Source organism: Molossus molossus, unplaced genomic scaffold, assembly GCF_014108415.1.
Source record: "Molossus molossus isolate mMolMol1 unplaced genomic scaffold, mMolMol1.p scaffold_m16_p_12, whole genome shotgun sequence".
NCBI lineage: Eukaryota > Metazoa > Chordata > Mammalia > Chiroptera > Molossidae > Molossus > Molossus molossus.
The window spans coordinates 29,464,742-29,476,839 of record NW_023425347.1 but is presented as its reverse complement, the minus strand read 5'-3'; the positions used below and the strand labels follow the sequence as shown (position 1 = coordinate 29,476,839).

Here is a 12,098-nt window from a genome sequence, read left to right as displayed (position 1 = left end):
TCTGATTTCTTCATAAGAAAAGGTCTCAATAAAATCACAGCACAGTTATTACTGCACTCTTATGAGCTCATGAAATTGTCTTAAGAACTGTACTCCACCCCCTCAAAAAAAAAAAAAAAAAAATTCCTCCAGGAAAAGAAAATAAACCAGCAATGATCTCATCATGATTACACCTGCCACACCAAAAAACAGACACAGTTCAGAGAAACTAAATTCTTTCCCTCCAGCAATGAAGTAAGCTGCGTCTGTAATTAAGATCTTAATAAGGGAGGCAGGAGGCTTGGGCAGACGCTGCAGGCTACGGGCACAGAGCTACCAGGCCAGGTTGGAAACAAGAACAACTGAAATACAATCCCCTGCTGCTTAGCGCGCTCAGGTGTTCTCTGCTCAAGTCCACACTGCTAAACAGGCCTTCCATCATTTCTAAAGATGCCTATTTCTGCAAGAAAAAAGGAAAGGACCACCTTATTGCTCACAAGTAAATGTTATTTATGACTCTAGATGAAAACTTTGCCTGCATCCACTTAAAAAAAAAGTTTCTTCGATAACTTCCTGTCAAGAGGCTGCCTTGGACAGTCGTCTGATGGCTGGAGCGGCTCATGCTGACTGTCTAGAGTGACCATGTGTTCCTGAACGTCCCAAGACAGCCGCAGTGTCAAATACCCTTCCCATTGTCAGACCATATGTCCCATTTTTAGGGATTTTGAAACATGGATATGTATCCACAGGAATTACATATATTTTAAACTAAAAATAAAAGATAGGCATGCAAGTATCTGTCTTGCTAATGGGTCTGCCTTGGTTGAACTTAGGATTTGAGAGAGAGAAGATAGGTACTGATAAAGAGACTTTGATTCCGTCAACGGACATGTTCTCTAAATGACAAGATGATCCCTACAAGGAAATGAGATATATTCCAAAGGCATCTGGGCCTTTAGGGGACTGTCTAGGATTCCAGCTTCCCAGTGAATGGGGGTTATTAAGAAAAAGAATGCTGTTGGGCTAACTGTATTCTTCTTGTCTCCCCTGACCCCCACTTAAAGGTATGCTCACCACACTGAGCCCTGAGTGAAAAAGGCTGGAGAATCAAAGAATAATGTGGACGCTCTATGCCAGGGGAGCCCTCAAGGGAAAGAGAACCTCAAATTGCTGCTGTGCCAGGACTGTTGTGACAGTACTGAAATGTGCTGGTCCACTAACTCATTTCCTGCCGAACGCTGTCATACCACGAAAGATCGGTAACACACACCCAGAGACACACACACACAAACCACAAAAGCTCACTGACCAGCTGCTAACATGTACTGTTTAGATACGAAAGACTCTGAACACCAAAAGCCCACAGTGTCTGGAAGCCCACTTGACCGCCTTCCCAGTGTGTTGGCTTTCTTGTTATGGCTGTTGGGGTTTGAGGGCTGGGGCCTGGGGTATCTAACTCATTCTTTCAGTAAAGTGCAGAGCCTGGGGATGGAAATGCCTCCTGGGGGTGGAGGATGAAGCACTAAATTCAAGGTAACAACCTGATTATCACAAATCAATGAGATTAAGGCTAATTCATATAAGAGATAACCATAGCGTTTCCACATAACGAAAAGAAATTAGGAAAAAATGGGATGACACATCATCCCGTCTAAATACATATTGCTTTAATAAATAGATCTGGTTTTAAATCTTAACCATATATGCCTTTTGGTTGCTGCAACTTTCTATTAAGTTTCACAAATAATGCTCCCCCCACACACATGAAGAACAGAGAAAGGAATTAAATTCCAAAGGCGCTATCAAACATTTTTGTGCAATGCTTGTACTTTTACATATTCATCATTGTTCAATCTTGATTTCTGGTAAGCATAAACATCAACATTCCACATAAGGAACATTTTTGGTAACATCTTATAACTATGAGCTAGACATATTAGAAAATCAGGAGGAGTTCTCATTTGCAGCATGTACACCAAGATTTACAAAGAAATAAGACACCTCTGAATTAGTCTTAAACACTATTTTGCACCATTAATAGTTGGGGAGGTGGGTGGGGAGAAAGGGACTAGCTCTTTTTAAAGAATAAACTGGTATTCAGTAGTCCACAGTGGTGCACAGGCATACATTGGAAACATTCCGCTGGCAATTTTAATATTTCCATAATCAACTACCCCACCCCCTACCTTAACCAGGAAAAATCTGCCATAAGCCATCCCTACTCACATTTGCCATCATTACTCACATTTTCTAGCATGCCTGTTCTATCTTCCTTCAAGTCCAGGCCTCAATGCACCTAGATCACATTGTCTACTAAAACTCTATTCTAAAAACAAATCCCTCTTTGCAGTGGAGGGTGGAAAAAGTCACCAACAAGGCCATTTATCCTGAAATGAAGATTCCTCAGAAAGACAGTCTTGCGGGAGGCTGTAATGTTCCCCAGGCACGCAGGGTCCTCATTAACCAGTCAGAATTACCGCAGGGAGATGACTGGAATGTTCAAAGTAAATAAGATGGAGGGGGGTGATTGTTGACAAAGTATAAACAGTTTTTTGGGGGGGAGGGGTCCCCTTCCCAAGCTCACAGTCTTTGCAGTCATCCATTGCCTAGGAAACCAGCAGCTATTCTCTGGCATCTTAAGTGGGAAATGTAGTATTTCTTCCCAGTGGCTCTGTTATTTATCTTGGGAAGGAGCCTTGATAATTAAGTCTATATGTTACTGCAAAGTAATGCCACGGTCCCAGTGGCTGGCATTTGAAACCAATTTGTTTAGGTTTCTTTCTAACCCTAAAGTGATCTAAAAATAGATAACCAAGCCCTCTTACTTCCCATCTACTTACAATGACCAACTGTAATAGGATAAGGGATACAGTTCATCCTGAACTTCTGTGGCCTGAAACTCACCACCTTTGCATTTCACCTTTGATTTTTTAAAATTGATGATTTTTTTTCTTTTCCTCACTAATATTTTTATTTGGGGAAAATAATTCTAGTGAATGTTTCCTCTTAAATTGTTATCTGCATAATGTTTATATATTTATAAATGTGAGTATATATTATATAAATCTTACAATGCATCATAGTAGATGCTATTATTATTGTTGTTGTTGTTATTGTTAATCTTCACTTGATGATATTTTTCCATAGATTTTTTTAGAGACAGTGGAAGGAAGGGAGGGAGAGAGAAAGAGAAATATCGATGTGAGAGAGATACATCAATTGGTTGCCTCCTGCATGACCCCCACTGGGGCTGGGGATTGAACCTGAAACCCAGGTACGTGCCCGGGGAATCAAACACATGATCCTTCAGTCCTCCAGGCCAATGCTCTAACCACTGAGAAAAACTGGCCAGGGCAGCTGCTATTTTTAAATGCCTACTGTGTGCTAAAAGCTGAAAAAGATTTTCATATCTTATTTCCTTACGACTGTCTGGTAAGACAGGTATTTAATAAATCCCATTTTTATAAATGAGGGAAGAGGTCTGAAGTAGCTTGCCTGTTTACTGTTAGAAAATAACCAAAGTGGTACTTGAAATTAAGCCCATGTTCTTTCCCCTATGCCATTCAGCATTAAGATGTTTTTAGTGACTATTTCTAGAAGTATCTTATGCACCTCAACATTCAATTCAATATTTGTTGAGTGTGTACTATGAACAAGGTCATATAATTACAGGAAGATCAAGTCTTATTAATAGCAGTGAAGATACCAAGTCATTAATATATTAGCAAGAGGGCACATAATTGTGCTGATAACTCCCTGTGTGGCATTTCTATAATACACATCCAGGCCCACTGGGGTTCTGACATAATCCTGTCACCAAGTCTTGAGTCCACAGTATCCTTTCAACATCTATTGACCATCTACTGAACAAGGAGAGCTGGAGCTGCCTGGCACGCGCCAGGAGTCATGGTAAGTATTTACATTCATATATTTTCTTGTTTAGGCCTTAGTACAATAGCATGAGGCAGTTATTATCCCTATTTTCAAATAAGAAAACTGAGGCTCACAGAGCTTAATTTGCCCAAGATTACAGAGCATTAAATCACAAGAATAATGTCTTTCCCCAAAGTCCATACTCTATCTTGTCTCTACTACAAGAAGAATCTGTTAAGTCCAAGGCCCTGACGCCTCAAGGCAACAAATCCTAGAGCCCACTTTTCATTCAGCAACTTGTTTATCAGTCTGCCTCTCCATACAAATGTCTCCCTTTATTTCTTGTGTTCAACAGGACTTAACTTAAAGCTGGACAGCCCCCTGTACCTGAAACTAATACAAAGTAACAATGAATGTTAAAAAAAGAAAAGGCTAAACAAAAGAGAAGGATAAACAGCTCCAGTGGGGAACTTATGTGAGTTACAGGTATCATTTAGACAGTAATTTGAGTGGGAGGGGTTAGTAAGTTAGGAAGTGCTAACAGAGTAGGGCAGAAGTAAAAAAGCCAGTTGTGGGTTTATAGGACAGTCAAAGAGACAAAAGTTTGGGCTTTTGATTGATTTATAGAGAAGATGGATGAGGAGACTTGACCTGTGGGAAGTGACAGACTAACCAAGTCACACAGGTGCAAAGAGACAGGGGCCAAGGAAGCAGGGAGCAGCAGGAGACCCAGATTTCCCGCAGCAGAGTCAAAGGGAAAAGAGAGGCAGGGTGTAGGGAGTGCTTTCAGGGGGTCAGGTCTGCGTGTGTTGGGGGGGCAAGCCCTACGGAAGTCAGCTGTTAGAGAAGCATAGGAATGCTTGAATGAAAAAATGAGAGACAATGAGGACAAAAAAGGAGAGAATTTGCAAAGGAGATCGAAAAGTAGAGAGGAAGTTGTTTTTAGAAGTCTTGGGGGGAAGGGTGCAGACAGGAAGCCACTGATGACTTCTGAGAAGAGAACCCCTGTGTATCCCAGCAAGGAAAGGATGCTGAAAGCATCCTTGGTATGTCCCACACTGTGCAACTTGCTACATTTGGTGTTATCAGAACATCTTCAGCTCTGTGTAGGTAAGTCATTTAGCTCCAAAAATGAGCTTGCTCAATAAATAAATAATATAAAACAAATAATTAAGTGGGGTTTTTCAAAGCAATTGTTGGTGCTTTTAGGTTATAGATCTCACATAAGATTAAAAAGTGTGTGTGTGGGGGAGGGGCAAGAGTTTCTAATTTGAATTGGGTACAACAAATCATCTAGAAGAGAATAAAGAATTTAAAACCAAAATGACAAAACAAGGAAAGGATAGGGTATCATATAGGTCATAAATGACCATATTGACTAGATTGAAGACCCTCAGTTATTGTTTTCTCAAGCTAGCTAGATAAAGAGAAAAATATTTCAAAGTCCCCTCAAAAGCTTGTAATAGTACAGATGGCCTGTTTCCCCAACCTCCCTTGTTTACATTCAACCAGAACACAGAAATATGAATTTCATGATGTAGTTTTCTGATTAGTATTGGAAGTTCCATCTGTAATTTTTCTCCAGTCCAAGCATTTAGGAATGAATTTGTTGAATGGTAGATTACATAAATAATTTAGAATTTTAATTGATGCACGTGGGGTTCAGAAATTTGGCAAAGCCACAAAAGCTGCTCAGCTATTAGAGATCAGACAGGCCATGCCTGCTGAGCACTGACCAGGCCTGGGCCTGCACAAAATGGGCTGGTCTCCAGCCTCTGCTCAAACACAGCTGAGCACTGGCCCTTCAATCACCCTCCCGGCTGACAGCAGCCACAATGGCCTCCACCTCCAGACCTGCAGGAGGGAAGCCTTCACTGAGCAAGCCACAGCCCCTTCCCCCCCTATATTCAGAGCTTGTGGAAAACTCTCAGTAAGCAATACCACCCCCCATAATTTACTATCACAGAATCTCAGACTGAATCCTTTAAGAGAAATGGAAATATTAAGTACATATGAGAGTGACTGCAGCCTTCCTATAAACAAATTAAAAAAAAAAAAAGAAAGAAAAATAGACTAGGTAGGTGCTAACCAAAAATGTTTACTAAAGTAATAGCTTTACATTCCATCACTCTCAAGATTATTGTAAATATATAGCTGGCTGACCTGGAGCTGTAAGTGCAAAATGAGTGCAGGTTTGGTTATTGTCCAGTTAGGATCCCTGAAGTAGCCAAACCAGATAATCTAGTTTTAAAAAATCTTATAGTGGGCTGGATCACAAATCTCCTAGTGAACATTTTAAATTCTGTGCTAAATTTATAGTATATAGTGCAACACAGTGTTTAAAAGGTTAATTCCTGACTGCAGGATTTTACAATCTAATAATTATCTGGCTTTTTACTACCTAAGTGGCTCAAATTAAATAACTGAGGAACATGCATTTCACTTTTCTTTGAGGAGTTACTGCCTTAAAAAATAAGAGTCTAACCTGCAGGAATATTTGCAATGAAACAGTCTTAAATTTCCTGGGAGAAGAAAACACCAGTCACACAGGACATTTTAGAGAGGTCACAGATGGTTCTTTTTTTTGTCTAACAGTGATTTAAAGTCACAAGTTCTGGCACCAGATAGTCTTGGTTCAAATGCCAGCTCCACCACTTTTTAGCTGTGTGGCTTTGGATAAGTTACTTAGGCTCTCTGTGCCATAATTTCCACATTTGAAAATGAGTATAATCATGACCACCTCATAGTTATTGGGAGAGTTAAAGATGACAATGCTGTATTGTCACGATAAGTCTTAAGAAATGTTATTTATCACTAGTCCACCTTTGTGTCACCTCCTACTTAAAATTACAAAATCCTCTACTTAAAGTTGTCTATTATTAACTAGAGAGAAAAGGCTTATAAGGGAAAGTAGATTGCTTCAGCTATTGGTTCATTTTACAGCCACCACAAGGTGTCAATGTCATTTGGTCAGTGGGAGAAGTCAGTATTTTTTTCTGGTGAAGGTGTCCACTAGCTAATAAAAATCATGCATTCACATCACTTGGCAGGGTACGGTATTCAACACTAGTAAGACCCGGCAGAGGCAGGTTTTCTCCATGAATGCCGGTTGTGATTTACATCATCTGTTGCTATGATGTTTTCTTTCCATAAGAGTAAAACAAAAAACATGATGAGGTCACTGAATAAAAAAATGACTTTAGACTTTGTCACTTCTAGATTGCAGCACTCATCGTTAAGTCACTTATACTTTCCAATAATAAATATATGAACATATGTACTCTTTTTTTCCCCTGCAAGCCAGTGTTTATGAACTAAAGGAATTCAGCAATAGGGAGAGGAGGGGCAAAGACTCACTACAGGCTAAGCAATATCTAGTCCTATCACTACTCTGAAGAAGGAAACTGTGGCCGTACGGGGTGAACGACGTCAAGAATGAGAGCTTTCCTGCCAGATGGAAGGATTTGTTTCTGATTGCATCTCGAAGTCAGATATTATGAGTCTTCAAGATTACCCATTCCTCTGATCTTTCCTACTGAGGCAGATAATGGAAAGCTGATAGGAGAGTGATAACTTGATACCTGTGTCTTCAGAAAGCTGCAACCTTTTCAAGGAGAACTATAACTCATACTTTATAAATAAAGGCTTTCGACATCTAGATTTAAAGTTGTGAGAAAGATTTATGACTTCAGCCAGAACCAAGTATTTACACCGTCACATTATAAAAGGATTACCTAGCCAGAAGCTAGGTAATTCGGAGAGAAAACAAAGGAGCTTCCAGCTAGCACCATCCTGAAGGTCAGACAGGTAACACAAATTGTCCATCCAAAAGCATAGCCGCCTGGCCAGAATTCATTTAAATAATAACACGTTTGTTTAAAAGCACTAGTTGTTGTTATCTATTCTAGAATAGAAGTATTCACCCTCCAAGGAGAATTCACTCCCTAGTCATTGCAGTCTGTTTCTGTACAGTGTGTCCCTGGTAACTGCTTGCCTCCTAGATGGGGCAACTTAAAATGGGATACGCTGAAAAAGTTATAATAATCCTTTTGCCAAGAAGAAATACACAGTGATGTAAATGCATGGAGAAAATGCTGCCTAAGTGTTATGGCACTCTGCAAGCTTCAGGGACAATAACCTGGCCCGAGCCTTCAGACCCTCAGTCCATTCAAATGCCAGTTAAGTGTTCTCAAGAAATGGCAAATACTCATTTGTTCTTACAACCAACCTCGTTTAAGGATGTCAAAATTCTCATCAGCTGTATAATAATACCTGGGGCTTTTCATTTCTCCCACCAAAAGTCCACCTGGCAAACTGCTTCCCAGACCAAACGCTCCACAGCTTCTGAGCACACAGCTTCTGAGACGGGGCAGTTCTGATTCCTCTCTCATTACATCTCCCGGGCTCGTCCAGACAGCGGAGGCCAGGCTGGGGGAGCCCGGTGACTGGAGCTGATACGTGCTCGGTGCTCCGCTTCAAGTCAGACACCCTCTGCTCCGCTGTGGCCGCGACAGGCCGGCTCGAAGACTGACTCGCCAACATTTTCAGAGGAGCTGACTCTGGTGGACGGTCAACTGCGCGAGAGGGTCTTAGAGACCGAGTCTCCGCCTGCTGGCTTGTATGCCAACCTCAGTGACTGCGACTCATTTCAGAACTCTCTCGGGCATTAGGGGTCTCTGCAGGGTTGGCACAGTAGTAAACACACACACACACACACACACACACACACACACACACACGAAGCCTTATGTAAATGGCACTCTCTTACCTTATACTTCATCTCGGCAGCGGCGAATTGAACCGTTTTCCTACGCACTAATCGGACTGCATTAAGCACAGGCGCATCCGCCCCTCCATCGAGCGCAGGGCTAAATGAAAGTGAACGGTCCGGGACTGCGGCCGGTTCGCCAGGCGCAGCGCAGAGCTGGGGCACAGCTACGCTCCACCGCTTCTGAGCTCACTGTTTTGATTGAGGCGGGCCCACCACGAACTGTATTTGCATACTGCCCCGCCATTGGCTAGTAAGCCAAGGTAACGAGCTACCCCGCCCACTTCTTAACTTATGAAAATCCCTGACAAAGAACTTGTAATGTGATCATTTCTCTTTACATTATCAGAAAGGATGGAAAATAAAACAAAGTGGGGAACTGTTCCCAACTTTACTCCACCCCCCCAAAAAAAACGGGGAAAGGAGATAAATTCTTTTTAAGATTAACCTAAGGTTTAAAGAAATCGAATTCACAAAGCAGTCTGACAGTCGTGCTTCCTGTGACCTACCAACTCCTTCATAAACCCATTTCATTTCAAAGCCATTCACCTCACAATCTCTACATGAAACGAACTCTGGGGGAACAAAAGGTTTTCTGTCTCCGGGCCCCTTTTTACTAACTACCCCTGCTGATATCTCTCTAGCTCTCCTCTCCTCCCTCCCTCCCTTTTTGTGTGTGTGGCTGTTTGCTTTTTTTGTTCTTTTCAGTGTTCAAAGTACTTGCGACGTCAGTCTGCAAGGAGCCAGAATACAATTCTTCCTCAGTGAAAAGGAACTCCCTATTCCAGGCACCAGGATTTCCCTGGCCAGCTTCTCACGATGGCCTCACAGACTTGAGTGTCAGCCGCATTCAGCGACCTTCTCTGGCTTTACTGAGCATAAAGGTTAGATGTGACCCCTCGGAAGGGGCTGGCCAGACCTTGCCCTATATATCATCACTGTCTATCAAGTACTATGTTCTTTGATGGTTGGCATTTCTACTTCCAGCTTTGAACACTGCAGTTTTTCCTTCTGACCTCTCCCCTGAAGATGACCCATTAACCCACCAACGCTTATTATCCGGGAAACAAACAAAAATGCCTACTGTTTGATGAACCTGGTGAAAAAGACCAATCTCTCTCCACTGAAGCACAGAACTTTTGGTTCAGCTTCATAATTTCTATAAAGAGGTTCCCCAGGGGAGGAAAGAAATGGTCACCTTCAGCAACTTTTCTAAAGGATAGAGAAGTGAGGGGAAATTCTTGTTTAGTGGGCCTCAGGATTCAGACTTGGTGAGTGCAGACAATAGCTGTCCCTGAGTGGGATGGACTCCAACCAGACTACACGACTGGGATGGAAAAATCAGCCCTTATTTTTTTCCTGGCCAAGTTGGACCAGAATCTGTTTGATTTGTCCCCCCTTACCCCTCTGAAATTCTCAATGGATTAAAACTACTTTTATGATCCAAGCAAAAAGAACAGGAGAACAGCTGCCCTACAAAAGCGGTTTCCAGATCCAGGACTCACAGTTTAGTTCAAAATTGAATGTGGCACCTATTCCCTGGACGTGACCCCCAGGCGGTCATAATGAGGTCGACACACCGGTTTTGGCATCCGCTAGGCCTTGCTTTTCCTCATTTAGCCTTTGAGTGGAAATGAGCCTGAGTGATTTTTCAAGGTCTTTCTGAATTTTTCTGAATACAAATTAAGCATGTGGCATGCTGCACTGCAAGGACCTTCTGCACAGTCCCACAGACTTATGGGAGAGTCGTTATTTTGCAGGAAATTGTTTTCTGTGTCTGCCTGGATTAGTCAAAGACTTTCCCATCTGTAAGATGAGTCTTGTGGCCTCTAGGAGATCTAGATAACATTCCTTTGCCTTCCTGAACAGTAAAGTTGAACCCTCCTTCTGTTTTGTTTGATGAGTACCATTGAGTAGTGAACACTATCGCAGCCCATTTTACTGCTTTCAAGCAGTTTCCCAAAGATATGCTAGGGCTTTTTGTCATTTCATTCTCTAATTAGAAAGCGTAATTCGTACCAAGTGTTCCTCCTGTTTTCATTTCTGTCCTGTACAGCAAGACACTTAAAATCTATCTGAAGTTCATTTCAAGGTGGTCTGGGTCATTATATTTTTAGTTATACAAAGAAAAGCACAGGGGTATTGGAGGCAGATAAACTTGTGTTAGAATATCAGCACATTTCTTAACTTCTTGATTTTGATGGCCTGACGTATAAATAGAGAAATGAATAATATCTACCTGCTAGGGTGATAGTGAGGATTAAATAAAATAATATGGCTAGAAGTTAATAGTATTTGGCACATAGTAAGACCTAAATAAATGGTTGTTTATTATTATCATGTTAATATTAAATTTATTATGCATTACTTTATTAATACATTATGCAACATTGTTAAATATATTATATAAACAATAATAATATTTATTATATTATTAATTATAATATTATCACCATTAGATTATTATTGATATGTGTGGTAGGCATTCAGAAAAGGGGGGCATCCCCTCATCTGTATGCCATCCTTGCATAGGGCAGCTTTCTGGTTTAACAAATATAAACTGAGCGCCTAGCATGTGCCAGGTACTGTTCTTGTGGGGAGAATTCACAGCAGCCAAGAAAAGTTCTTACCTTCATGGAGCTTACAGTCTCGTGGGACAATAATTAAATGAATATATAATACAAGTTTGAAATAATAAATGAAGGAAAATTAAGGACGAAACATTGCTAGAGGAAAACAGACCAGGATTGGGGGGAAAGGGTGTCTTATTTTAGAGAGTGTGATCAGGTATGTCCCTCTAAGGAGGTAATATTGCAGCAGAAATCTGAATAACATGAGGGATCCAATCAAAGATGTGGGAAAAGAACAACCTGGACAGAGAAAGTGACCCATGGAGAGGGTTTGAGGAAGAAAGAGCTGAGTGTATTTAAGAACAACAAGCAGTCTGGGGGGCACTCAGGGAGAGGGGTGGCCAGCTCAGAGCTGCAGGTGGTAGCAGGTAAAATTTCCTCCTGGGTGTGGGTGCGACAGGAAGTCACTGGAGCCTTTTGAGCAGGGAATGGTGTGATCTGTTTCTCTCTGTTTTTATTCCTTGTTTTAATATGTAAGGGCTGCAGGCTGTTAGTTAAAATACCGGGCTCCGGTCTTCATGCAGCTCATTAATGCAGGTAGTTTTTACTTTATTAGCAACATCTAGAATTTTTCCTTCAAAACCCGTTGGGGAAACACAAATTCTCTCAATGAATAAAGAAGTAGCCTTTCCTCACAATTATCTGAGATTTGGGGTACAAAAATACTGCTTAAACCATGCTATATCAATGCCGTTGATTGATTTATGGAGTCGCCCCAATACTCCCATGAGCTAAAATAGGCTAGGCCGCTACCTGTGCTCACCAGCACTCTCAGCCTGTCAGCCTTGCCACCTGCCTCCTTGTCTGCCAAGGGCTCTATCTCCCAAGATGCTCATGTAGGCAGGAGC

General features: G+C 41.6%; 1 protein-coding gene across 4 annotated transcripts in view; it reads right to left on the bottom strand.

Moving 5' to 3' along the window:
- Positions 1-12,098, bottom strand: part of NEDD9 (neural precursor cell expressed, developmentally down-regulated 9) — a 206,089-nt gene that overhangs the window by 35,644 nt on the left and 158,347 nt on the right. Inside the window, exon 1 of one of the 4 annotated variants that reach the window (XM_036255614.1) lies at positions 8,621-9,129. The exons of the other annotated variants lie outside the window; for them this stretch is intronic. Coding sequence (XP_036111507.1) covers positions 8,621-8,632 — 12 coding nt within the window. The 5' untranslated portion in view covers positions 8,633-9,129. Of the gene's footprint in view, positions 1-8,620; positions 9,130-12,098 lie in introns of those variants that run through there. 4 annotated transcript variants of the gene reach the window in all.